At 40.7% G+C, this 27,996-nt stretch overlaps 1 protein-coding gene across 1 annotated transcript; it reads left to right on the top strand.

Moving 5' to 3' along the window:
- On the top strand, positions 1 to 27,907 carry cfap20dc (CFAP20 domain containing; the record flags this gene model as incomplete). Its single annotated transcript, XM_080846772.1, has 16 exons — positions 1 to 21; positions 130 to 219; positions 1,066 to 1,159; positions 2,710 to 2,782; positions 4,579 to 4,693; positions 4,885 to 5,035; positions 6,195 to 6,341; positions 7,576 to 7,818; positions 9,000 to 9,113; positions 9,468 to 9,590; positions 12,089 to 12,495; positions 19,424 to 19,783; positions 21,657 to 21,896; positions 23,487 to 23,548; positions 26,831 to 26,922; positions 27,801 to 27,907. The coding sequence occupies 16 exons, from the start codon at positions 1 to 3 to the stop codon at positions 27,905 to 27,907; spliced, it is 2,439 nt and encodes an 812-aa protein (XP_080702898.1).
- Positions 27,908 to 27,996: the final 89 nt, after the last annotated feature.

Below are 27,996 nucleotides of genomic sequence, written 5' to 3'. Positions count from 1 at the left end.
ATGTTTAAAAATGAATATCAGGTAACCTGCTTTGACTTATTGACTTGGGTTAGGCTATCCTCATTTTGAATCATGGGAAATGTCAGTTCTTACCAGTAATCATGTCTTACTTATACCTTTTTCTCATAGGGAGGACCTGTAGTGGAAATATTCAGTGCACAAGGGAAGGATCCTGTGGCAAAATGGAAACTCTCTGGTGGACCAGCAGGAATAAGTAAAGTATGATTGTTTGCTTTTTATTATGAGCTGTGAACTGCAGAGCTGTAAAACCTTACCATAGCCAAAAACAGACATGGGGAAGCTCATACCTTGCAAGGATGTTTTATGTAATTAACCTCATGCAAGGTCATATAAATGAAGGTGTCCAAAGTGGACAACATCTAATTGATGTTACAAAAAAGGAAAAGGTTTCAGTCCACTGTAACACCATCAGCGCTTTCTCATTGCAGTCAGTGAAGGGCGTTTTAAAGGTAGTGCAATGAGGCAGAAGCCCTGATAGGTTAATTGAGCACAATGACTCAGCACAAGCCTGTCAAGTCAACACGTAACAATTATGGATATTATCCCTCCCCATTTTACAAAGTGTTTGTCTTACAAGGTGAGAGTGTCATATGGGAGGCAATTACACCAAAACTACTAAATCAACAAATGAGGAACAAAATATGTGGATAATATTTATTTTCACAATCAATTAAATGATCCACAGGCTAATCATGAAACTCATAACCTTCGTAAGACTTATGGACAAACTGGTCCAAACAAGCCCTAGTGTTTTCCTATCATACACAGTTGTAGCAGAGAATACAGTCCTGCAGGTAAAAGTGGAGTAAGGAGGAAAACCTACAGCATTATGTTGATGTACTTGCATGATAACTGGAATGCAAATGAACATGTATTTACTTTGCTTCTAATATAATGCCATGTGAACCAGTGGTACTCATGCATTAAGGCATGGCAAGTAAAACAAAATGTGATTTTTATATATATAGGCATTATAGGCCACCCAGTGTTTATATAATGGCATGCGTTTAAGACTTGGTGTACTTGTGTTTGCCTTCTGCATAGGAGTTTGATAAGGAGGTTAAGGGATTTGTCTACAGCTTGGAGGGCAGCAGTCAAACAAACAGGATGCAGATACCACGTGATAGCAAAATGGCTCGTGAGTATTTCTGATCATTAAAGAGTTTGTGATTCAGGCGAAAGGTTGACAATTGAGTTCAACAGCCAATCAATTACGCCCTCCCATCCATGCTGCTGAAGCAACATGTTGATTGCCTGCAATTGTTTTTGGCTTGGTCCTCCAAGCCCCTATATCTGTTTCCAATTAACAAAACCAGGACTGTGTGTGAGTGCTCACACTGGAACGCACTGTTAGAGGACATTGAGGAAACTCTACTTTTATTGAGGCATAAGCATTGACTGTTTTATGCAGATGCTCATCTTTTACCCTCTTTGTGCCTTAGCCAGAAAAGCATTGGGACATTTTGAAAATGATGCAGACTAATCAATGCAATGGAGTTGTCAGTGCATTGACATATTGATGCATTTGTTTGATATATTCGAAATGCATCATGACACTCTCTTTTTTGGGGGGAATTAAACAAGTTGAAAGTGCCCATTCATAATAATAGGGTAAACGTACCTATTAAGCCCACCAAAGCTGCTTTGCAGACATTAATAATATATACCACCCAAATTTAAGTGATAACATTTTAGTTAAAATGATAGTCTAATGTCTCATTTGAAGTGTCAATAAATAATTTATACCAATTTTCAATGTTTATATTGTTTAATTTGTCAAAATATGTAAAAAGTCTGGCATGGGCTTAATGGATACTGTATGTACCCTTTAAGCCCATGGGTGTTCCAAATAAGCCCACTTCATGATTTGTTGATAAATACAAATATATATTAAAAAGTACTAACAATCCAAACTTGTTCTATTGAAATAGACAATCTCTTAGCTCTCAATAGCTATTTTCATTTTGTCTCTACTCCTTTCCTCTGGCCTGTAAATGGTATTTGAAATAGGCGTGATTATGCGTGATCAGCCTTTTCAACACAGAAAAAGCTAAACTTACAAGTCAACATGTCTTCTTTGGAATGTAGCCAAAAAACTATTAATGAACAAAATCAAAATTAGAATGGAAATGTATCTTCAATACTTCATCTTTCAATATGTTTTGCCATTTTGTCTGTATCTCTATCCTACATTGTACTGTTGGCATTTACAACTGGCCAAAATGTCTGGTCCAGACAGCTGGTTGAAAGTGCAGTTGTTTTTATCTAGATATCTGAAGACCTAATGACTGAAAGAAAGAAAGTTTCCTGTTTCAATAGTAATATTCTAAGGTTAATAAATTAGTCAATTTCAGTAATTAGGTGAGGTCAAAGTTAGGTAAGAAAATGGTTCAAAAGTCAAAAGGGAGAAAATCTCCATTGAAACACAGCCAAGTGGGCTTAATGGGAGAAAATCTCCATTGAAACACAGGCAAATTTTATTTGACTCAGAAGTCACAAGTGGGCTTATATGGTACGTGGGCTTAATAGGTACGTTTACCCTACTGTAAATGCTGTTTATAAACACAATGTAATTTTTTAAAGATAATTTAAAGTAAGAAACCAGATTATAGATTCAGGGTGTTGGTAACAACATCCATAAAACGACAATACGGATGAATATACTTTTGGTTGCTTTATTTTTCTCAGTTGGACTGGTTCAGAAGTTCTTAGTCCTCCAAGTGAAGGTCCCTCTTGGTAAGGATTTCTCTACAGAGCTTTTGTAAGTATCCAACTTCCTGCTCCGGTACACACCAACAACTGTTAGAAAACTGTGAGTAAACAGACGTGTGGTCATACCGATACTCACATAAGATTATCCCACAAATTAAAAAAAAGCCTCCTGTCCACTTGATATAATATTATTATTATTATATTATTATAATTATATTATTATTAGTGCTTTGGCAACAGTGTATCGCACATTCATGCCAATAAAGCCATTTGAATTGAAAATTGAATTTAATTAATCTCTCATTACCATGCTCTTTTGCTCAAGGTGAATGTGATGTTGTCTAGCCTTCTTTGGAACACTGTGTGAGCATATCTGAAGGAGGTGCTAGAGATCAACCCTATGTGATGACATGGGACATGGTGGTGTTGCCAGCCAGTAATGTTGTGCTTTAGGCACGCATCACACTTTTAGAAAAGCAAAGCTTTTTATTTTCCCCTTGACCCCTCAGTCAACTCCATGCATCTAGTAATAATATGTTTTACTGTAAACAAACAGGCTTAAGGCGTACAGTATAAGGAGACCAAAAATAGCGTCTTTACTTCATTACCCATTCCCCCATTGTTCCACAAGGCGCAAAACAGTAACAGACAAACAGCAGTTCTGAGTTGATTTACGTGTCTCATGTTTCTCTTTTTCACCTGGGCCACTCCTTTTGTGTTTCTGGTTGGAGGTGTGATTTCTTATTAAAAATTAGGAGTCATCATCGAGGAAACACTAATGCTCCGCCATCTTTATTTGAGTCTAAAAGGGATGTGACTAATCCTAAACTAATCCATCTCTGCCATATCCATTAATTCACCACCATGATGAGTTGATCCTTTTTATCCATTCTCTAATCCAACAGATTGACAGTTAGCATACATTTTCTTTTGAAATCACACACACAGTAGGCATACGTATAACCCACATCCAACTGCACATCATTCACATATTTTCCCTGTATTTGTCATCACTTCACCTGGCATGATCCAAACATATAAGACCTTAACGGTATGCAACTGCAATAGAGCCGTGCTGATCTTAATTTATTTTAATGGTGTGCGTTATATTATATTCTACTAGAGCTCCAGCAAGTACTGTTAACCGCACCGTAAATAAAATGCATGACAGTATTTTATGTCATTTTATACAACAAATCCATGTTTAGACTGCACCTGTGTGTAAACTGTGTTTTTTTTTTTCAATGTGTGTGAGCGCGACAGAGAAATAGAGAGAGAGAGAAAAAGAGGGCTTGTCATTGCGGGCATCTGGTGGGGGATAGCTAGCTAATTCACTAAAGACATGAATGCATTACCAAAACCAGCAGCACAATGCAAAGGCCTTTTCATTTAACATACATTAACTTGTTTTGAGCTTACCTTTGGATTATAGTTGACAGTAAATAGTAACAATGCAGGGTTTTTAGGTAATTAGAAAACAGAAGGCTTTTTGTCAAATGCATTGGCATGCCAGTTAACGCGTGCAAAGATCAGGGGAGACAAATAATAAAACACTTAATTGATGCCTTTATTTGTTGTCTAAAGTACACACACTGTTTAAAGTCACATACAAGCCAAATGAACTAAAGAAACTTTGCAGTAAATAAATATCTTGATCTTACTTTTTTTTCCATTTTATAACATACAGTATAGCCCACACCAGAGTTTGAACCACAGCGTTGCAGAAAGTTCACAAAATGAATGTAGAAACTCAGTTAATAGACTGGAAACTACATTAACTGAGTACTGAGTTATAGAAAGAATAAGAACTACTCAGCTAATATAAGAATATTTTCTTTCTTGCAGAATAACAGATTCAGGTCATCTGAAGAGAAGACTGTACTTGTCAACAGTCCACAAGGAAGTTTCTGCAACTCCTCTTCATGCCAGAATACCTCTAACAAGTCTTGCTCGCAATGTTGTGAGTAGGAATGCTTGGACCATTGTACATGTAAAATGACAGCCACATCTGTTAAGGATGCTGAGATGCATTGCACCATATGTGTCCTACATACTGATGTTACGTTGACCTAGTGACATTCTCCTGTGACAAAAAGAATGTGTCATTTTGATTGCCTTCTAATTGCCATTGTTGGCTTCCTTGTTTTACAGTGGTGCAACATGTGCATTGATGTGAGTTCGTTCACCCGTGAGATGTTCAAGGGAGCAGCGTTTTTGTTTTTGGATGGAATTAGCATATCAGCCTCATGCAAGGTCAGACGGATCTTCACTATGAAAACACAGCCCCTGGACTCAGACAGAGGTGGGATGGCCTGGAGGAACTTGACTAGATGTTGAATGGATTATACCATGTGCATATCTCTGGAGCTGTCTGTTTTCATGTAAAAACTGTCTCAATGTTTGTCTTTCTTCCTGAATAAGTGTTTTATATGGCACATCTGAAAAATTGACCAGACCAATATTAGTATATTGTTGATGTGTTTGAAAAAAATTGCTATACATTCGTTAGGGTGAGCACAGAACATAACTAGATATTTTACAGTAGAAGTACTTTCCTACATTCTTTCCCTACACTAAAAATGTTTGGGAAAGGAATTTTACAGCAAATCACATGTAAGCAGATAAGGAAGTTACGTGTGTTTTAGTACAGCCTTGCTTTCCCAAATACTCCTTCTGGTTAATAAGATAAGGTAAAACTTTATTGCCACACAACAATGTTGGTGGTATTCCTTTGTCAAAGGTAGCTCAGTCCATTAAGGAGGGGGGATATTGGGGAAAACATTTTTTTGAAAGAGTCCAGGTCAGCTTTGGTGGGGAAGAGGGGAAGAAGCTGTTATTGAGGTGCGTCATTCCAGCTTGCATGTATCTGTAGCATCTTCCAGAAGGCTGTATAATATTTTATAGTTACCTGTGTATTATAACTGTAATAATATGATCGCACAAATACATTTATTCTCCAAACTAAAAACTATTGTGAACACATTCTCACCTACTACCACTCAAAACCCCTCCAATCCCTATTTATTTAGAAATAAATTACCACCATGTTCACAGTGAAGAGCAGCTATGTACATTTTGTAATTACTTTTAAAAAACACAGAAATTAGTCATCATCTGCCTTGCTGACTAATATCCTTGTAACCAACGGGAATCGGGGGAGGCATTTGAACTGATGGCTTTGTTCAAATTCATGAAATCCTTTGTCAGTAACTCACTATAGCGTCATTACTGTCATGTCTGTCTGTATATATTTATGTTTTTGACTATCAAACACTGTGGGGAAGGCTAACTTTTTAAATATGTAAATCTTTTTTGCTCAACTTCTCAAATACCATACCCTGCTGCCTCTTCTTTCATTTCCTATATTATGTAGTACATTTGTTTTGTCCTGCAAATTAAACCAAAATGTACCATTTCAGATATCTCTTAACATTAACCTATTGACATTATTTCTCTACCAGATCTTTACATCTATAGAAATGGAGTGCTGGATGAAATTCCCAGGGGTTGCCAATTTCCCACAGATGTTCAGCACATCACCCAAGTCATCAACATGAAGAACCTTGCTGTCTCTGACATTAGGACTGGCCCTTTGAAAACAGACTCTGGTAAATCAGACAGAAAATTGCCGGCCAGGCTGATGCTGCTCTGTTTTACTGTTGCCCACTCATTTCTAAGCAATTTTGTGGGAATGGACTTTATGTTAAAATAGCAAGCAAGATTGGCCTTGGAAATTGAGTTGTTATAGAATTTTTTTCTTATTTTTTGTAAGAATAACAGAAAACAGCACCAGTGACTGAGGACTGTGAAAGTGGTTTGTGTTGACTACACTAGACCATAGCATGTGTCTCAAAGGCAAAGTATATAATTTAAGGAACATTTCTATAATAATTATATTAATTTATATAATTTGTATAATGATGACATCATTTCAGACTGTAAAATGACAGTCAGTTTAGTGGCAGTTTATAATGAAACGACAGATTCTGCCACATTTTGAATTGTGCAGTAAACTACCACCTGATGTTGATGTCACTCCAAATAGTTCGTTTTTTTCTGCTCAACCAGAAAGGTAAAATATTTTTCAGCCGGCAACATTTGTGCCTCTAGGGAGTCAGACGTGCTTTGTCAAACATTCCTTTGTGTTCTCAGTGGTGTCGTGTGTTTGAGTTTACTCTGACCTTGTACATTAGTCTTTGTAGCTCTTAGCACTCTTTTGGTTGTTTGTTTTCTTTGATCAACCCTAGAAGGAAACAGTCTTTGAAAATGCTGCCAGTCTGTTAGTGAACGTTTAATTTTCCTGGGGTCCCTCTGATTGAGAGGCTGCCAACAACAGACCATACACAGTAGAACTCATGAACTCTAAGCTCATTTCAAGAAAAAAGATATGGCCCAATCATTTATTTTGTATATTTTTCTGTCGTTGCCTCAATTGTCTTTTTACCAGCATCTGTTTATTTATGGAGACAGATGTCAGCAGTGTTTTTTAAGCCCTCTGAGGCAATGATGAGAGCAGCCACAGTCTGACAGGGAAAATAAGTTAGCTCGTTAATTGTCATTTTGAACCTATAAACAATTAATTGTGAAATGGTAGAACAAGAATAATAGGCACATTTTCACAAGAAGAGCAAAAAAGAGTGGGTGGAATTTTTAATTTTCAAAATTAAAAGATGAGAAGAGACAACATGCCTGAAGTTAGTTTTTTGGCACTTTACACAAGGTTGCGAAAGCTAGACTGATTATGAGAAAGACTGTGCAAAACAAGTGTTGGGAAAAATAAGCAAAACAGGTGTTGGAAAAAAGACAATGCTCATGTAAGATCCTCACTGTACCTCCTCACAGAACAGACAGGCCCAACCAGTGCCAGGGCAACGAGTGCCACCAGGGCCACCAGGGCCACCAGTGCCACCAGGGCCACCAGTGCCACCAGGGCCACCAGTGCCCGCAGCACAAAGAGCCACGACTCGTCCCATGTAGCCTTTGGCTCCAGAGTTGCAGGCCCACCTCCACCCACTGGGAAGAAAAGCAACCCAGCATCCAGCAGGCTCGAGGACAAGGCTACACCGGACCATAATGGGCTCTCAGGTACCCTCCCCACAGCATTTTCAAAGTAAACACAGCAAACCCACTAGCTTGGATCTCATGGGGTTCAGTTCTTACTGCAAAGTATAGGGTGGATGACCTCAGTTGAAAATTGATTGGTAGAGAGGATTTTCTATGTTTTCTACCTGAGCAGAAAGGTGCATTTATTGGATTTTGTTAGTGTTCACCAGCTCCTTCAACTTTGGCTGAAACTGCCAGGATGAATCTTGCATGCTCAATTTTACAATAGAATAGTACTCTGTGAGCTTATCCAATAACTCTAAATGTCAGTTTGATCTATGCCTATTACGACACCCTTAAATGAATCCCTGTGGACCACAGTGGTCTTAGTGAAAATGTGTGGATTGCAGCACCAGGCTAAAACAACTAGACTAGTAGAACCAAACCCAAATTTACTTTTTTTCCTGTCGTTACATCCTAATGGGCATAAACTTCTAGTTCATTTTGAAATTTCTGGAGCAGCCTTTAATCCATCTGGCACTGACCACCATATGCCATATCTTCCCCAATTGCTTTGCCATCAATGGTGTGTGCTGAATTATTAGGCCTTTTCCAAAACCGTTGGCAGTACGGCATCAATAGTTTGGCCCTCTATGAATAATTTTACACATTCTTCTTGCTCCGGCTTCAATTCTTCGATGATTGGTGGCGTGGCTACTACTGTTTGTATCACTTCATCTAGCACTGGGACTGCTGCCATTGTTGTAACTGCATTTCAAAACAAGCGCTTCGTTTCAGTGCCATCGCATTTAGCAGCCCCCACTGTTCGCTTATTGGTTGACCCCTCACAATGGGAATGGCCCCTTGTTTCAGTAAGTGAAAAGCAGTTCCAGACTTTAATCCCAGCGAAAACTGAGCTGAGCAATAAGAGACTACAAAGCATCCTGATAACAACCACCAACTCACCTTTTTAGCCGGTGAAATCATACATTTTTTCTTGTATACCTTAGTTCTGACGAAGACAGTCATGTAAGAATGGTTTGTGCTCTGTTTAGTGCTACAGCATAAATTACTTTACAGATCATAAGGAAATATTTTGTGCGTGCGAATGTTTGAAAAGCTGTGGTGTTTGATATCACAGGCTCAAAGCCCACACCGTTTTTAACCATGAGGGAGTAAAAGAGATGTTGTGCAATGATCACTTCATGTCTCCATGGATACAGGCAGATCTAGGAAGTTTCAGCCACGCCCACCTCCAGACAGGGCAGCATCTGAACGAACCCAAACCAGGAGACCTCAGATGCACAGTGCTGGGAGGGAAAGACCTGTCCTAACAGGTTAGATATGTGTGTGTGTTTTTACCCCAGATTTAGCATTTCAGATGTGCTCTATGTTTCACATGTATTAGTATAGGCTGTACAACAGGCTCTCCACCTTTAATTTGGAGAGGAGTTTGATCAACATTAAGTTTTGTTATTTGAAGGCTCTTTTGAAAAGTGTTCTCCTCATCAAAATGTAACTTTAAGCAGTGATTGGAGGGTGAAAAAAACAGTTATTGTTTACTTCTATTCTACCTTCCACACAATGTTTTCAGTAATAACCTGCTCCAAATAAATAGCTTGTCAGGCTTTCCAAACTGTGGTGTGTTTCAAAAGAAAAGCATGGTGTGTTTTCTTATTTGTTTCTGCCAGGTGGTGTAATAGAAGGAGAAACTTTTCCTCACCCTCAGAAACAGGAGGATGTGGCTTACCAGGCCACTGCTTTTCATCTTAAACAGCATTCCATCGGCTATGACAGAGCAGATGCTTCAGAAGGTAGTGGTGAAATTCCATGCAGTGTGAAGAAAGCTTCTGCCTGAGTTCATTATTTTTTGTATATTGTGACATTTTGAGGGCCGCAATGCCATCATGGCTATCACAAAGCTATGTGACCGTCATATATATTATGTTCAAACACCAGCCAGTCAGAAATAAGTATATTTGCTATGTACTGTATCTAGCATACATCATGTGCAGCAGACTTTGCTCGTTGCTAGCTGCCTGTCAATAGAATTAAGGCCCAGTATGTACACCAAAGATAGCAGGGATGTGAGATTATGCGTGAGTCGTGACAGATTTTGCAAATGATAGTTTGAAAAAAAAAGAAGGTCAATATAATGATCTGTTGCTTGTGAAAGATTATCTTGCAAATCAGTCAGGTCATATAGATAGGGTCAAAATTCAGATACATTTTTGGCCCGCGTTCGCTATTCAAATATGCAAATTGAGCAGAATGCTAAACTGGATAAGCCGAGGCTTAATACATATGGATGAGGAGCAGCAAACTGCTGTAAACGGAGGCACCGCTGCAGCACTCCTGTAATATAGGTGTAATGTTTTAGAGATTGTATTTAAATTTCTATAACAGAGAGGCGCCCTGTGTTAAAGCCTCCCTTCCTCTCTGCCTCCTCCGGACCCCCTCCTCCAGCCTCCAGAGAATGAATCACAAAGTACATTAAGTTCACCCTCCATTCCAGAAAGCAATGAAAGATCCCTCCTCCCGTCTGCTGAAAGAAGGAAGTTCATTAGCAGTAATGGGACATTAAGTATACTGTGTAGGTCAGAGGGAAGTCTCAGGGGTGGGGGGGTTCTTGCACGCTGTGAGCAATTAGGAACGGTGATTATGGTGTGACGTTTAAAAAAAAAAAAAAAAGACGTGCATGGAATACCGTAGTGCCCCAAAGTGGCTGCGGCTAATATTTTGTGAAATGAGGCAAATGTCTAACAAACAGTCCTCTTTTTTCCAAGTTTTCTTCAGAGTTTTAATTCATTGTTAGATATCGGAGTGACTCAGACTGTTCCCCTGCAGTGCTGTGCGCTTTTTAGAAGAAAAAAAAGACTGCAGACGTAGACTGTGACGCCCTGCACTGCTGGCTGTTGCTATGACTGAGCCGTATTTATCACTTCGGTCTCTGGTGTGGCTCTGAGTCCAGGGTATTTTTGTTCTTTAAAGCGAGGGCACACAGACCCCAAAGGCACGCATACATCTATGTTCCCTTTGGGATTCTGCTGCCGCACCGCACCCTCTCAGCTAATGATGTTATTTGTGTGCCGATGGAAGAACTGCACTGGAACCCCAACTGCCAACTGCCCCCCCCCCCCCCCCCCCCCACCTCCCAAAGACTGTACCAGTATGATATAGATTCCCTTCCAGAGCTTCACTTCTACTCATGCATATTTGAAACTCTCATCAGAGCATTAATGTGCAATTACTTAACCTTGGATTGAATCCCCCTTAAATGAATCTGAAACGTCTGGTAAAAGCATTGTGGAGTCTTCAATTACTGTGATTATGCTGCTGTTTGCATATACACTAACATGAACCCAGAGAAGATGCAGGTGCTTTCTCATGACGTGTATAGCTTGTTGTGCATTATATTGTTCTAATCAGATCTCTGCCATTGATCTGTGCAGTGTTGCTAAGTCAATAAGGGCTTCTCAGAGAAGGAGCTCAACCGTGTTTTTGGTGCTGTAGTCACCTGCGTTGAAACAGGATCCATACGAAGCAGACTTGTTACAGGAATAAATTGAGAGAGAGGAAATCAGATGTAGTGTGATTAAGTGCAGTCTGTTTTCCACTAGTTCAGTGGGATTCTGCTTTTTGATGGTGTCGTTCTGTTTTCTTTTTTTCGTAAAATGATTTAAAGCCAAATTACCATGGTCCACTTGTAAAATGAAAGTGCTCTGGAATGTAAATATTATTCAGTGTTGGCTAGATTACTTGTTTCACTGCTTTGCAGGGAAAGTAAGTGTGTTTCCATCTGACTTCATTATGTAGATATAATTGTATTCATCCGTCATTATCATGTTATGACATTTTCCTACCCATTATGCGTTAGCTGCTTAAATCTTACATTCATGAGTTTGGAGAGGGTCAAATCCTGGAGCTTAATTTACACCATGTGGTGTTACTACTTCTGGCTAAATGGAATACGGTCTGCACTGAAAATTGTGCTAGATTACCATTGTGCAAGAAAAGAAGGAATCACTCAATTCCTTGGCTGTGGAGTAAGGAACAGTGTATGTCAGCAGCAGTGGTCTCAAAAGCTTAATCAATCCATAGAGTTGTGAACTTGGATGACAAGGATGAGTGCATGAATACAGAATAGTCAGGGATGACACATTGCTGTTCACTGCGTGGGATTGTTCCAGAGTTACCCCAAAGGTGGCTGCCACACAGTCAGTGTGATCAATAGAGACAGGCAGTGTGTCTTTGTCTTGTTGTGTTGAGTACATAAACACTCACAGACGTTTTTCTCATTTTGGTTCCGCAGATGAGGTGACATCTCTCTGCTCTTTAGAGGACGGCTGTCTGGACGACTCTGACCAGGAAGCCAGCCAGCTCGATGACGAGCTCGACCGGCTGTCTGTCCCCTGTGAGTTATCGGCGCCTCTATCGGCCCCACTGGCTCCAGGGGAGGGGGGTGACAGTGACGTGAGTGACAAAGAAGAACCACGGTTTGTCTTGGAAGCAGAGGAGGCGGAAGAAGAGAAGGATGGGGAGGAGGAGGAGGAGGTGTTCACTTTCTCATCACGGCCTCACTCAGCCAGGCGGGTGCAGGGCCTCTGTAACAGCGTCCAGGACGCGACCTTTGACCTGAGTGCTCTGTGTGAAGATGATGGAGGCGTGCGCAAAGAAGCACGACCTGAGGATGACTTTATTGGCAGCGAGAGTGAGGAGGTATGTGGCTTAAGCTATAGTCTCTAGCAGACAACACATCAATACAATGGCACTCTATACTGAGTAGCATTGTATAAGACTAGGAACTGGGAAAGTTATAGTGCTTATTAATTAAACAGTTTACCTCTGAGATGTTTTATGTATTATAATCATTCACTTTTTTGGTTATCCTTAAAAAAAAAAGGTACACTCGTAGGTGACACTATTGGGTTCCCCTGTGTTTCCTCATGATTTCTTGCAAATTACATGCAAATCTCCACCGTCACTCTTAAATAAGGGAGAGAGGAATTCTCCGTCTCAGATTTCTTATTATTTTAATTTATTTGATTACCATGAGATATGGAAGTATAATTCTAGACATGAGTTCTATCTTCTACTCCTATTTTCCAATAAGGAGGAAAAAGCAACACACAAAAAAAAACATTACATTTACAGCCTCGTACCCCACCCTACCTAGCTTACCAACTGCCATGGTGTGAGCACGAAATGTCAGAGGACAGAAAAATGTGGAAGGATTGATGCGATGCGATGGGTGTAAAGCCTCAACTCATCGTATGCACCCGAGTGGCAGATAAACACCAGAATCCAAGAGCTTTTTTCTACCCTAAAACCTTCAAACGACGGAAAAGGTGTCTGCATCCTTTTGTTCTGCCTAATAGACCATTAGTACTTTCACAGAAGCACATCCCTAATGGCCTGCCCTCAAAAACCACACGTACACACCTGTTAGGGATCGTGGGATTGAAGCTAGATAGAAACACATTATTTCATCTTGTTTTGTATATTTTCGGGAATGCTGCTATCAGGCCTATGTACAGCCGTTTTATAAAATGGCTATACAAATCGCTGTTTTTCTTATTAATATTATCTTTGATTGAAAAGAATAAACACTCAGCCACCAAAAACATTTCCATTTGGGTACATAAAGTAATTATGAAGTAAACAGCAAATGGCACTTTGTTGTGGGCAAACAAAGCAGCAACAAACAAGGTCTTTAAATTTCGGCAAAAAGTTAGGCAAATTTACTTGGGCATAAATTGTGCATGCTATTACTAAAGACCCAACATAGAGGCTGTTTGAGCATGACACACAGCACCAACCAGAAGCACTGCAGGCCCCTGTTTGGCTTTGCATGCATCTGCTCTTCTAGCTGTGGGTCCTCTCACTCACGGGAGGAAAGAGGGGGTCCGCTTTCATGGTGTAGGGACATACGTAGATAAGTTGAACCAACAGGGATCAGGAAGCAAATAGGAGTATTTGTGACTGCAGGTAGATCTAATGCTTTAGGATCAATGATAGACAGAAAGCAAGATAGTCTAAACATATGTTGACATACAGGAAGAAGACATTCGAGTAAATAAAGAATAATTGTCTGAAGGCTTTGACCTGAGTGCATAGGACAACCAAAGACTAACAATACAATAATAGCCCTTTTTCAGATTTGCTATTTACGTATGCAGGTAATCTCCCAGTGAGCAATAGACAAGTCAAGAGAATAATCAGTGTGCATTTTTGCTGACAAATTGTGCATCTTCAAAGATATGGAACACCACAGACAAGCATTATCACCACCTGAGATCCTTCGGAACGACCCTCTGTTGTGTTTCGGTTGTCTGAAAAGAAAGCAGGCCACTGGGAGAATCTACTGAGGCTAGGATGATAACAAATCATAATCAGTGATGTCGTTGTTGTAGTATGACCGTAATTATATGATAGATAAAGAAACAGTACCATTTTGGAAACTTTCTTAAGGCCTTAGCACTCCAATGGAACAAATAGGAATGATTGTCTGGTGTGCTATGGCCTTTAGATACACATGTTGGGAGCTAGGACTGTCACTATTGATTATATTATTCAAAACTTTGTTTAAGTGAAAAGTCCTGCACAGCTGAGAACCAGCATTAGCTCTATGTATGTCTGAATAATGTTTTGAAAAGGACCCCCCTTATTGTGTAAATTAGATGCATACAGTGCTTTTACTCCCTTCGATAAGATTAATTGTACACAAGACAAGATGCTAAATTCCCTGGTGGGGAAAAAAACAAACATGTAGAAGGAAAAGAAAAATGAAAGACAAAGAAATGCACCAATGTCAAGGCAACCTAATTACATGACAGTGTAAATTGGTGGACGTCTGCAACCGGTGCAACTGCTGATGACAAGTTGTTTTGTGGAAGCCTTTGAAATCCCGCAGTAATGACACCAAAAAGAGGCCGCATGCCTCCACTCTCCGTCTCCCCAATCTTATTCGCACATACCATTAATTCGGGACTTAGCAATATGGTGTGATATTGAACGCTAATAATTAATTTGTAAAGATTTTCCAAATTAAATACATTTAAAAATCACCCTAACCAGAATCTAATTTTAAACCAGAAATAAATTATTTAGATTAAGGACTTTAAATCATTAGTGATCACACACAGGGAAAAAAAAAAACGAAAGAAAGAAAAACTGAAAAAAAGTAGTGAAAAATATAATGAGGCTCTTTAGGTTTCCCTTTTTAGCTTGGTTTGATGTATCCCACTCATTATTTTTTTAGGCTCAGCTCTTTTCCTCAAGTTCGGGCTTTGTCAAGGCACTGGCTACTTCTTCTGGGTCGGTGATTGAAGCAGATTATGAGGTTCAGGGCTTTGATGCAGCATTAATATGCTCAAAAAGTGATAGTGTTATCCCTAATTACGTGTGCAGCCACAAACCCCAGAAGTGTTTTCTTGTCTCTGAAAATTCATCTGCTCTGACCAGGAGCTTTTAGGCTAGTACAAACCGAAGCTCACTGCTGCTTTTAAAGGGATTTTATCATTAACAACATTCCGTTTTCATGGTTACTATTATCTGACACATTCATATAGAACTGTGATCAAATGTTTTACTGGATCTATTTGTTGGTTGTCTGTATACAGAAATATTGGATATCTGCCAGCCAATGAGAAGTATTGTATATTCAGTATTATGTGCACTGAAACAGCCTTTGACTGCGTCTCCTGTGAAACAGTGTCCTGTGCAGTTCACAGCAGTAAGACAGCAGAGATTTATGTGCGCTGTGCCAGGAATAGTACTGTATTTTATAAGAAGTCTTGCTTCTATTGTCTGCTAGGGAAGAATCAGTCAGTCCTTGTTGCAGTAACTTTCCCCCAAACAAGGCACTGAATTCTCTCCTTGTGTGTGCGAGTGTGTTTCCTCAGGGAAATCAAACCCGTCTTGGGGATGCATATGTTCTGCTCCAGTTAATCAGGCCACTTTGATTGATGTAGTTGACAGCTTGATGGGATGCTCACTGTACATCCCGCCTATGCGTACCTCTTAATGGCCTTTGTGAACTGCCCAGTGTCTGCTTTTTCACTTTAAAAGCATAATGAATCACTGTGCAATCCAAATATTTAGGTACTCCAAGAATGGTGTAGCTTTACCCACCTCCACTGAAGATATTTATGCACTCAGCCCCACTGAAACTAGTTCTTTTTTTTTCTCCTCAGCTGAAGCACTTCACCCCAGGTCTGAGAACAGACCTGAGAGATTCTCAAGTTTTGGCTTGTTGCTTGTTTCAAACATGCAGGTTCTGGGTGCCTCAGCCAAGCCTTTCAACATATGCCTCATAAGTGGAGGGAATGAATTTGAACACACAATGCTGAATTATTAAGGTGTTCATCAAACAAAGACGTCTGATAGCTGTAGCACCAGTCTTGGAGGATGATGCAATGTGTGTGCAGCTCCTCTATGGCAGTCTTGTCCTTTTGGGAGGTGGAAAGACATGGGTACAGGTTTTTAGGTAGGGAGGGGTTGGATGGGTATGGATGGATGGGTAGTGTATGGATGTGCCCCAGTGCATGCTATTATGACAGGCCCTAGTGCACACACACACCATTATATACATTACCAACAATGTGTTGGGTTTTTATAAGTATGTTTATTGAGCATCGATGATACAAAATGAGGACATAAAAGAGATACTGTGCAATTCTCAATTTTTTTCCAAATTTTACAATTTACAGTAACCCACCACCCCCAGCCCCCCTCCCAAACACCCACCCACACCTCATACCCCTGTATAGGTCCCACCCCTACCTGTCTCTAGGTGAAGGGAAAAATTGATTTTACAGTCTAATTGGTTACTACTGTTTTTGTATTGGAAAAGTAGACAGGGCAAGAAAAGGTATCAGAAACATGGATAGCACTCTGACACACGGTAACATAAACAGACGGTCAAAGTGCTGAAGCTTTCTTAACACTGATGAAAGGCACGATTTGGTGCGGCTGCACAAACAGCAGCTTTACCCACATCCGAAAAACACATACACAATGAAACAGGCGCTCTGCAGCGACCTGACTCCGAAATTATAACAACCTGTTAAATAGGGGCATGGCAGCTTGAATGATAGCAGCTGTGCAGGGAACGTTATTGCTATTGTCCCTGTTAAAGTGGTCATCAGCTCATAGGCGATGATAAGTTATATGACAAGGCAAAACTTCTGTCTGTCTGACCACTGCAACAGGGACATAGCAATAACGTTTCCTGCACAACTCCTATCAATCAGGCCTGTTTTAGAGCAGAGATTGCTCAGCATTTATGAGTCTCCCAATTTGCCAAGATGCTGTTTGTGGATAATCACTCCGTAACATCCACCTTCGGTGAGGTGTGCACTGCCCTGCTATTGTTTCTGACATCTGTGACACTGACAACAGGCAAGTGATCCTTTTCCAAATTGAGACTCATAAAGACCTACCTGAGGGGCAGAATGGAGCAGGAGAGGCTGAATGGGCTGGCTATCCTGTCCATTGAAAAAGCATATCATGCATCACCACTTGTTTGAAAGGCATTGTTTGGCTTGCAGGTGTGCTGTGCCTCTGGCTGCGCTGAGTCAGCCTTTCGGCCTTGACGTTCAGATTTTTCGCCTAAACTAGCTATATCGTATCGTCTCGTCACATGATCAAATAGAGACTTGACATTGGAAATAAAAGATATATATTACCCAGCCATCATCATTGCATATCTGTATATGACAAAAATACCAAAGATTATTATAATTATTCATTTAATTGAATAGTTTTTTTTTTTAATAGTTTTCATTGTTTATGTAGGATAAGTATATGGAACAGAATGGAACAGAAGACTAAATGGGGACCTAATGTTATTGATTGGTAGTTGGCAGCACGTGGCTGGCAACATGCAATGTCTGCCGCACATGACCTAAAGCTAATTTAATAACTTTGCAAAATCATTCCTCTAATTTCATAATGAGCAAGATTATAAGTGAAAACAAGGGTGGGCCAGTGCAATGCTGGGGCTTGTCCGTGCACAGACGTGGGAGTTTTACGTATAAATTAGTTCTTTCAAAGCAACACCTTTTTCTATAAAAAAACGAAATGATTTCAAGATGGGCAGACCTCCTGCGCAAGACAGTCTGTCTCCTTTGTGTAAACCACTCTGTTTGTGACTGAAAACTGCTTAATTGTATAACAATTACTGAGCTCCTTGTGAATGTTAATAAGGCATGGTTGAATCTTTGCGATTGGCAGATAAAGGATGACTTCAGTGCCACATCAACTAATTAATCAACCCATGCTTGATTGAAATGAGCAAATAGAGGTATGAAATGAGGGCCCCTGGAGTGGAAATTCAACGATGGAAGGTCTATTTCTTGAGCTATAAGGAGATTATTTTCAGAAATGTTATTCCCTACTTCCAAAAGACTCAGACACATCATTTATACACATAGTATCCCGCTGCATGCCAATTTTTTTATGTTTCTGTTACTGGCCTACTTCCCTGTCTCTAGATCGGAGTTTTGTGCTCCATCCAGCCTCAAATAGCATGTGGCTTACTGACTTCTAACTCAGTTGTTATGGCTCAAAACAGATACCAACCAAAATTAGCCTTGGAAAAACTGCAGTAAGGTTTCATTGGAACACTTTAAAAGGAGGAGTCCAGCTTGCCTCATCATCAGCTAACTGACCATCATTAGCATGGTAGTGAGCTGGCTGTTAAAGGCCATTAGCAGAGATCAAGGCTGTTCAGATCCTCCTTACAGTGGGAGAGGTGAGCCAAGCAGCGCCTTGTCAAATGTGGTGTCGTCACTGCTAATTGCAGGTGATATCTGATGTAACTCCACCTTTAAGCAGGCAGTCACATTTCTCAACGGTAGTGGTTTATTACTACGTTATCATCTGTGATCATGTTGGCATTTGCTGCTTGCCTAGTGACTTTCACTGATGTTGCATCAGACTGCCACTTTCAAATTTTCATTTTTAAATGAAGGATTTGCCATTAAATCCAAAAAGAGAGAGAGAGACCTCTGCCAATAGCAGATGAGCAGGACTTGAACTAGTAAAATGTTAATGGTTAATGGTTAGTGTTTTTGACATTTCGTGCTTCAAGATTTTATCTTTTCTATTCAGAGGATATCTGAGGTTTTCTGTGGTTTTGCTGTGGCAATTAGAGAACATCTACAGCGATTTTTGTCTGCATTGCTCTGCATCCTATACACAGTATTAGGCTTCAAAAGAGGTGCCTGAAACTGAACTCATTTATTCAACATCATGGATTATATGGCTTAGGAAGTTAACTGATATAAGTAAAAGGCTTAGAGTGGGTTTAGCTGTAATCCAGTTTAAATATTTACCTTTGGTTTGGTCAGTGTTCTCATGCATGTGGGGTTGTTTGTTGTGTGTGTGTTTATTGGGAGGAGGAGTGTGCTTCGGCAGGGCTTTTTTACACAGATACTGACGTTTAATTAATTTTTCTATATTGAAGCATGGCATAAAAACAGAAAATTCTGAATTATGCTCTTTGTAAGTATGTGGCTATGTGTTAAGCATGTACCACAGTAAAACAGAACACTCTGATCAGATTGTACATCCTACAAATACTTCTCTCACGTCCCATATGAGACGAACTAATCTCCAGTCAGGCTTGTTGTTTGTCTCCCAGGATGATGCCTACCCCAAGTTCCTTCTTCAGAGAGGTGCCGTGCACTCCAGCCCAGCTCCCCGTGACTCGCCTGGCCCATCCCACTCAGGGCCGAGCTCCACCAGCATGTCACCTACTGAGCCACGCCAAATGGGTCCCAACGCTGCAGGACCAGCTCATTCACCTGGGGTCATGGACGGGTCGAGGAGACCTGACCACAGCAGCGTGGCCCCGACCCGCTGTCAGTCACCCGGCGTTCCCAGGCTGGGCCCCAGACTGGATCATCCCAGCGCAGGGAAGAGGGGACCAGCCGGAGACTGTAGTATGTCAGTGAGCAAGAGGTCTCTCCGAGAAATACCCCCAGAGGACTTGAGGCATCAGGTGAGAGTTGGGACTCGATAGGAGTGCTGACTGTAGCCTGGAACATTTTAAATGAGGACATTCAGCCAAGCGATAGTGAAGTGGAATAGTTTGACTTTGAAACCAGTGGTCACAATAGTGTGATTGTGTGATTTGACATGAGGTCATTTGAAACAAATTCGAGGGAAATTAAGTGAATTGCCATGGAGGAACTTGTCTTGTACTACACACACATGAAACGTGGGTTATTTACTCTCACCCTAAATCATCAGTTTTCATAACTCTTCGGCTGTGCACTGTGCCCATCCTTTCCGTATTCGTTTTTGCTTTTTTCCATTACAGTATTTTGCTGAGCTGAATTTCAATCAGCCACCCATAAGACATCAATATCAACAGCGCAGAGACGGCAAGATAGCAAACAGATCTACTTTGCTGTGCAAAGACATTTTTCATGTAAACTTGACAAACAGTGAATGGCTCCATGTACAGTACAGCAGTATGTGTGCACCATTGTGTGGTTTAGGACTTTAATCTTATTGTGCACTTACTGCTGCCTGCACTTGTGAGTGTTTTTAGTTTTTTTTCCTTCTTCTTTTGAACTAGCAGTGTGTTTCTTTGGGGTGTAATTCAGAAAAGCTGTCAGTGTAGCATTGCATTGGACTCTGAGCGGAAGTGCTGGTTTCAGAATTTGAATGCAATAGTCCTAAGTGAACAAACCCCTAAAAACTGTGTTTGAAGAAAGGCAAGGCAGCTTGAGTTCAAGGGAGCCTTTCTGCAGGGAACCAACTGTATCAACATCAAGGAGCGGGACGCGGCATGATTCACTGTTCTTATGTTATTTTTCACTCCTACGGCTGTCTTACAGGGCAAGCTCTCACAAAGCCCTGCGTGCAAACAATCTACATTAGGGAAGATTCAGGCGCATTGCAGATAGGCAAGCAAGATAGACAGCAAAGGAGCACAATAGTTACAGGGACCGTTTTGAAATGAAGCTACCGCTCACCTCCCAGTGACCTTCTGAAGGAAGCTGGCGCTGTAATTAAACATCAGAAAAGGCTTTTTCTCCCAAGAGCTGAGAGCTCAGGAGGAGGAGAGGTCCTAGGTGTCAAACTGCTAATTTGACAGTGCATATGCTTGGCTACTGCTAACAAGGTGTCAACAGTTCCAAACCCCTCCAGCGCCTTTTTGACACAAAAGCCCCCTTTCTACCCTTTACTCGCTCACGTCTTTACAACAACACTCAAGAGCTGTACTTGATGTCAATAAAATAATTGCAGCGAATGTTGCTGTTAATTGCACCTTATGTTTCAGGCAACAGATTTGAGCAGCTCTGAAATCTGTTGGAAATGTGCGGCTTTTGCCTTCACTAGAAGTGCGTATGTTCTCTGCTAAAGTCGGTGACAGTCAACTAGTTCTGTTTGAAGCAAGTGTAGCTGTTGTTTTTCTGCAGATTTGGTGTGCATAGGAAAGTGTGAATGACCCTCATACCAGGGGTAAAGGATGTAACAGTCATCAAAAACAGATTGCTTTGCATTAATTAGAAATGCTGTAATCACTGAAGTTAACCACCATAGGAGTTCACCCTTTCTCATCTGTGGGTGATGCTCAAGCGGAATACTTGGCAGACAGGGATGCCTGTATCTTTGGAAGTGTCTTGATTGGTAAAGAAAGCCTTACCAACTTGAAATTCTGGTTGCTGATTACAGAGCCAGGGATATTTGTTTTCTTTATGATGGCTATTATAGTTGAAAACCAGCTGTGTGTCTATGTGGGCAAAACCTGCCACCTTGGCTCTCTAAATGTGTCATACCCACAAGGCGTCTTACACAAAACCTCTTTGTATGTTAATGTTCAAAGCGCAATTGCGAGGTAAAAATACATTTTCTGTCTTAAGATGGGCGATGGAAGCCAGCCAGCTGTCTCCGTCTCAAGCAGCCGTGACCTGCACAAACTTGGGGAAGAGGAAGAGGAGGAACGGCGCATGCTGGCCAGCCTTTGCCGAGAGCAGACGGAGGAGGACGAGCAGGAGGACGGCCGTGACCACAGGCTGAGCGCCTCCCAGCAGCGCCGCTGCAACGTGAGCCTCAGCATCAGCAGTGACGACACCACAACCTGGACCCAGTGCTACCCTGTGGTAAGTAGCCACGTCACCGAGGGTTAGAGGCCACTATGGAAGCCCCAGTACGGTTAACACACGGCGCCATGAACCAGCTTTTTTTCCCCTTCTCTGTTTGCCGCTTGGCATGAGTCTTTACAATGTCAGTTCTTCTGTTTGACCCCACTTTGTATTAGGAGTCATTTTATGTTTGCGGGAGTACAAGAGCTCAATGACATACAGAAAGAAGAAAGCTCAGAGATCTGATATTGTTATCTATGCTTCCTAGCAGATTCACATTATATTTATTAAGATTGATTTATGTATGTAGAGTTCCTTCAACAAGGTCAGCTTGTGTCACCACCAGTTATTTTTCTGTTGATTCTTACAATGCTCAGTCGATCCACTGCCAATACAGTCAATGCGAGTGACAATACATTCAGTTTGCTTTCATCATTTAGCCTTGAGTCGCCATTTGTCACAGAAATTGACAATGTCAGCAAATACTCCTATTCAATACAATTACGTCACAATTAACTAGTGCTGGGTGGGTCATTTGTCATCCTGTGAAATTATATAATTACTTTTTTGAACAACATTCTGGAAAATTAACAGAACGTGTATTTGACCAGCTTATTTTTAAGAAGCTGTACATCGGAATTGGATGGCAAGTTTGTGTCAATGATCAGTTGATATGGTACAGCAGTTTAGTAACAGCTAGGCATGCCTTAACAAGAACCCCTATGCTTTAAACAAGACATGCACTTTAGGCCATAATTACATCTAGCAAGGCAGGCTACAGTGCTGAACTTTCTCTGAAAATATTCCAGATTTAGAACATACAGACAACTATCTTTACCCCAGTGAAATGGTAGCTGATGGTATAGTTAGTCAGCTGCCTCATTTTACCGGAGGATAACATAGAAAATAATGTGTCACCAGCATGGGGTGGAATATCCAGTTACTTTATTTTGCCAGCAGTTGGTCAGTTGGCCACTGCCATGACTATTTAGAAAGAATGGCTTGTAAGTAGTTTGAGCAGCTTGCTGTAGCCCAGCACCAGTGAGATATACTAATTCAAATTCTGGGGGAAATAGACTCGAGACTTGAGTGAACTTCATTTACATCAAGTATCGTAATGGACATGTTCATGCAAGTCCATCAAAAATAATCATTACACTCACAAATTTAATTCATAACCCACAATTCATGCAGCCCAGAAGCTCAAAAAGAGAAATTAAAATTCATTTCCCCCCGTAAGCCGTCATAAATTAATACCTATTATGCTTGTCTTCTTAACATTTCATGTGACAAGACATTTTTTAATGATCCTTCATCTCCTTGTTCTTTTGGAATTACTGTGCCTTTTCCATAATGTGTGCACAGTTAGTTGGAAGGCTTGAACATTTTTCTTTCTGAAATGGAAAAATGGTCACATTTCCAGATGTGTAGCAACAGTGCCCCCCGCTGGGGAGCGAGAACAGGCCACATTTTGGGTGAAGGTTTGTTAAATCCAAAGTGTTTCTCTATATTTAGTTGTCAAATTGTTAATGCAGTGCGGAATATTTTGTGTAAAATGTAGAAGTCAGGATTTTGCAACCATAATTTCAATCTGTCAATCATTTCCAGCCAGCCAATCAGGGCCAGTACTACCAGAAAGAGATGAATCCTCTTCTACATTCCAATCCCAGGTAAGGGCTGTCTAATAGGCTGTGAGTGGCAGATTCAATTTCACCGGCTTCATGTTATTCAACCATGTTATCATTCAGAATCAGCCAATACCTCTGTCAGAAAGTTTATGTAGAAAACCTGATAGTTCTGCGGCTGCCTCAGACGGAGAGACTAGTGTAAGGTTGATATTGTTCAACTGTCTCATTTCTCAAAATAAGCCAATATTTCCCTGGAAAAAACAAACACGTGTGTGTGGGCGTCTGCCTGAAAACACACAGAGTGTACTTTTTAAACTAGAGCCGGGTTGATGTGTGTACCGAGACTGTCGCAGGTGATTATGTGTTGCAGCGGGTGGGGGAGCGGAATGCCCATGAGGTCTGAGCATGTCAGCGAGCTGTCACGGTCTCAGAGCTGCTCTCTGGGTGGTAGTCAGGGATGGTCCTCCCCTTAGCGACGGGGATCGTATCTGTTGTTGTCGCAGCATGATTCCTGCTTTGTGTGGGCGCACGGGGGGTGCATAACCTTTTCCTGTGTGATGTAAATACATGTCAGAGTGGAGCTGTGGGAGAGTATATGCTCTGGGCTAGTGGAAAATAATTGGGTAAATTGTCAATGTTCTGTGACAGAGGAGACAGAGTGAAGAGGTGTGGTGATTGTCTGTGATGTCCCTAATTGTTTTTTTTGTTTTATAATTAAAATGAAGTAGAAATGTGACAAAGGCAAATATTATTGAAAGAATACTTGTTCATTTTTAGTAAGGTTGTTTATGTAGGAAACCCATCCATAAGTGGACTTAGTAAATGAGAAGGCAACATAATTTATCATATTTTTGTGCTAGCTTTAACTGGAAGGCTCAGGGTTTTTCGTAGACAAGGTCATAAGCGATCAGTTGGAGATCATTATGAAAGGTTGAATTAAGAAGGTTATTGAATCTGTTTCAATATTTTCTCAAATCCCCTCCCAGTGGCTACTATCCAGTACCATGGCTGTTCCATGCTACTTTGCCCTGTGTAGCATGGAACTGTTCCATTAGATTCAGATTGGGCTCGGCATAGTAAATGACTCTTAATCCAAATTATGTTGACATTGATTTGATCACCTAGTAGCTCATGTCACAAACACTGAGATCCTGGCAATAAGGCCCAATACACAGAGAGGTTTACAACTTCCAGCGTAGCATGTGAGTTTACTTCAACAAAGGCATATGCGAAATCCTGCTCAGATTTTTATGACTTTAGCTACCTAACCTAAAAAGATTCCAAAGATTCCAAGATTCCTTTTCTAACCTCTTTGTCAGACGTCATATTGACACTGGTGCTGCTGTTTCAAATGTTAAAGGGCCCTCTTTGTTATTCCATTACCCACTCCTCACAGTTCCCTCATTAGTTGTCTGACCACAGTGAAGTGACAAGCTTCCCGAGTTCCTTGTTTCTAACGTGGGAAACCTGAACTGAGGATACATAGTCTTGGATTACGACTTCATAAACTGGGTGACCGATCGCTCACCACCAGTGCCTGTCTATCTCTGAGATGTTACCTTGTATAGAGGTAGAACAGCACCATGACTCCAGGCAGATGCTGTATAGTGTTGAGCTAGTCAAACTATTTTTTCTTAGTTCTAGTTTTCATTTACTGACCTAGAAGAAAAAGGAAAAACGGACAAACAAACAAAACTAGAAGATTAGTGAGTTTGCTGTTCGAGTTTCTCCCCTCCCTCTTCAGCTGTGTTGTTGTTTCATCCCAGACTGGCACGTCGTCAGGGCAGGACCTGGGCTACTGACTTGAGACAGGAGAGGGAACTAATTTAATGCGAGCCGTTGCTGGAGACTGCTTGTGAGCTGAGGCATATGGTTTAAGGAAGGAAGGAAGTGGCATTAAGTAACCAAGATGGGCCAGAGAAAAGAAGGAACAACTGCAGATAATGAAACAGTGGAAAATACTATATGGGGAGAAAGTGAAAGAAGGACATAGATATTTTGTGTTTGCAGCAATCACCATTCAAACACATTGTCTGGATCCTTTAGAACAGTGCAAGTATTCCACTTCAGGCCCTCCTCTGTACCTGCACCACATATAATTAGGGTTGGGTACCTAGAACCGGTACCAATATGGCACCGGGACTATACAACCGGTACCGACCCGGACCGAAATGTCACGCAGATTTCGGTGCTTCCTTTCGGTGCCTGAGCTGATTGAAATGAATAACAGCAACAAACCATGCAACTAAATGAACAAACCGGACCGAAATGTCACGCAGATTTCGGTGCTTCCTTTCGGTGCCTGAGCCGAATGAAATGAATAACAGCAACAAATCATGCAGCTTAATGAACAAAACTTACGTAAAATGTTGTCTTATAAACAGGAATTATTTCAGGCTGCAACATGAAACACGTAGGCTGGTTCCAAAACAGTAGAAAACTAGCGATAGCTAACTAGCAGTAACGTGAGTGGCGTATGTATGAGTATGATCTGTATGAATTACATTTTATTTTGTTGCCAGGCATATTTCGTGGGTCACATTTAAAACTGCCCCATCTCCCAATGTTAACTTTGGTCCTGTGGCGCTCACGCTCATTGGTGTTTTCATAGCAACAGTCTTATGACCGTGAAGCAGGCAGCATTTAACAGCGCAAGCACAAACAGAGCTCGCCATCAACCTTTTAACAGAGAAAATAGAGAAAGGTAAACGGTCAAAAGTGTGGCTGTATACTATGACTCCAAAGGCAAACATGCTCATAAGTTTTAAGCTGTAGTCTGTAAAGAGTGTGAGTGTGTTTTGTATTTATTTAAGCATACTATAAACTGTTGTTAACAGTTAAAATAATATTCATAGTTTGAAGCTGTAGTTTGAAGCCAAGTGTTTTGTATGTATTTATATTCATAGTATACTTTAAACAGTTAATATATTGTTCAATTTGAAGAAATAAAATTGGCCTTGGCAATAAAAAAAGCCTTTCTTTAATGTCTTCAATCCTCGTTTTGTGTTATTTTTTTTTAAGTATCGGTTCAAGCACCGTTTAGGCACCGGTATCGTTTTAAAAGTATCGGTTAAGTACCGGTATCGGAAAAAGATCCAAACGATACCCATCCCTACATATAATACCCCGCCAGATCGGAGTTTCTGGCCAATCAGTACACAGCATGAATTGAAGGAGGAAATAGAAAATAGGTAGTCAATAAAAACAAACTTTGTCAACTTCAATAGAGTTGATAGAAATGCGGTGAAAGATCTAGAAGCCTAGAATATATTGTTTGAAGTAAGTTTGTGTCAGTGGGATTTTCCTTTTCATTTGTCTTTGTAGGGAATGGATGGATGTGCTCAGCCCTCCCATTATCCCTCCTAGCCAGCACAGGGCAAAGGGCAAAGATGACCTCTGCAAGGTCACAAATGAAGGTATTGGCTCATCACTCTCTGGCTTGTTGCCTCAGTGACACACACACCAAAACCACACACCTTGGCCATGCATTACATCCCTGGTTGAAATGGCATTTGTTTGCTTTGAATTACTTACAATGTGACTGTAGTTTTAGTTGGTCACAGGAGCTGAATGCCTGAACCTTTTTCAGTGTGCTCCTGCACCTATGAAACATACAGGGACATAGATTGGCCAAGCACAAGGTTATAAAATGGGAAATTATAGTAATTATTTAATGAGTGACATTTTATGTCAGAAGAAACCCTTTTATAGGTTTAACTCAGCATCTTACAATTTCAGCCATTTCCGTCATGGTCTGTACTTTGTTCATGGACTTTTGTTTTGACATGTCTCGTGTTTTGTTGTTTCTTGTGTCTGTCTCCGCCTATCACCTGATTCTGTCCATCTTGTTTATTAGCCTGGGTATTGTCTGCTTTGATTTCACTTGCCCCTTCGTTGTATTTAGCCAATGACGTTTCCCCTGTTTGGTTTCCCTTGTGTATTCAAGTCCTTGTCTTTACTTATCCTTTGTCTGCCGTTGATTGTGTTTGGATTCAAGCTGTTCAGACTGCATGTCTTGCTACCCTGTTTCCTGTTTGTACACGTCCGTTTTGCTTTGTAGGGAGTCTCCCCTTTTGTAGTAGTCTTCCGCCTCTTCCGTGCTCTTGGGTCCAACCCTCTACTCTAGTTGTTACATATTCTTCCTCGTTTGGAGTTTTAAAATCTAACCACTTTTTAATAGTTATACAATTGTCGGTTATTTATATTTGCGTAGTAGAAATTATTTCAGTTTATTTTTTCAAACAATGTGGCTTGGGATATGTTGTGTTTAAATATTTTTTTTTGTCTCTTGCAGGGCGTCAAGACAATAAGTGTGATGATGAGTTTCTCAACTTACTGTATGATCCAAGTCTTAACTGTTATTTTGATCCCCAGTCTGGAAAATACTATGAACTGGCCTGATTGTGATTGTAACTACAATACATTTGTTAGTGTTTTTGTTCATGTGTGAATTTAGAGTATGAGCTGTATCTGAGTAATAACTCATATAC

The sequence above is a fragment of the Sprattus sprattus genome (assembly GCF_963457725.1).
Source record: "Sprattus sprattus genome assembly, chromosome: 10".
Classification (NCBI taxonomy): Eukaryota; Metazoa; Chordata; class Actinopteri; order Clupeiformes; family Clupeidae; genus Sprattus; species Sprattus sprattus.
Note: the sequence above shows the minus strand (reverse complement) of the source record. Positions and strands in the feature narration are given on the sequence as shown.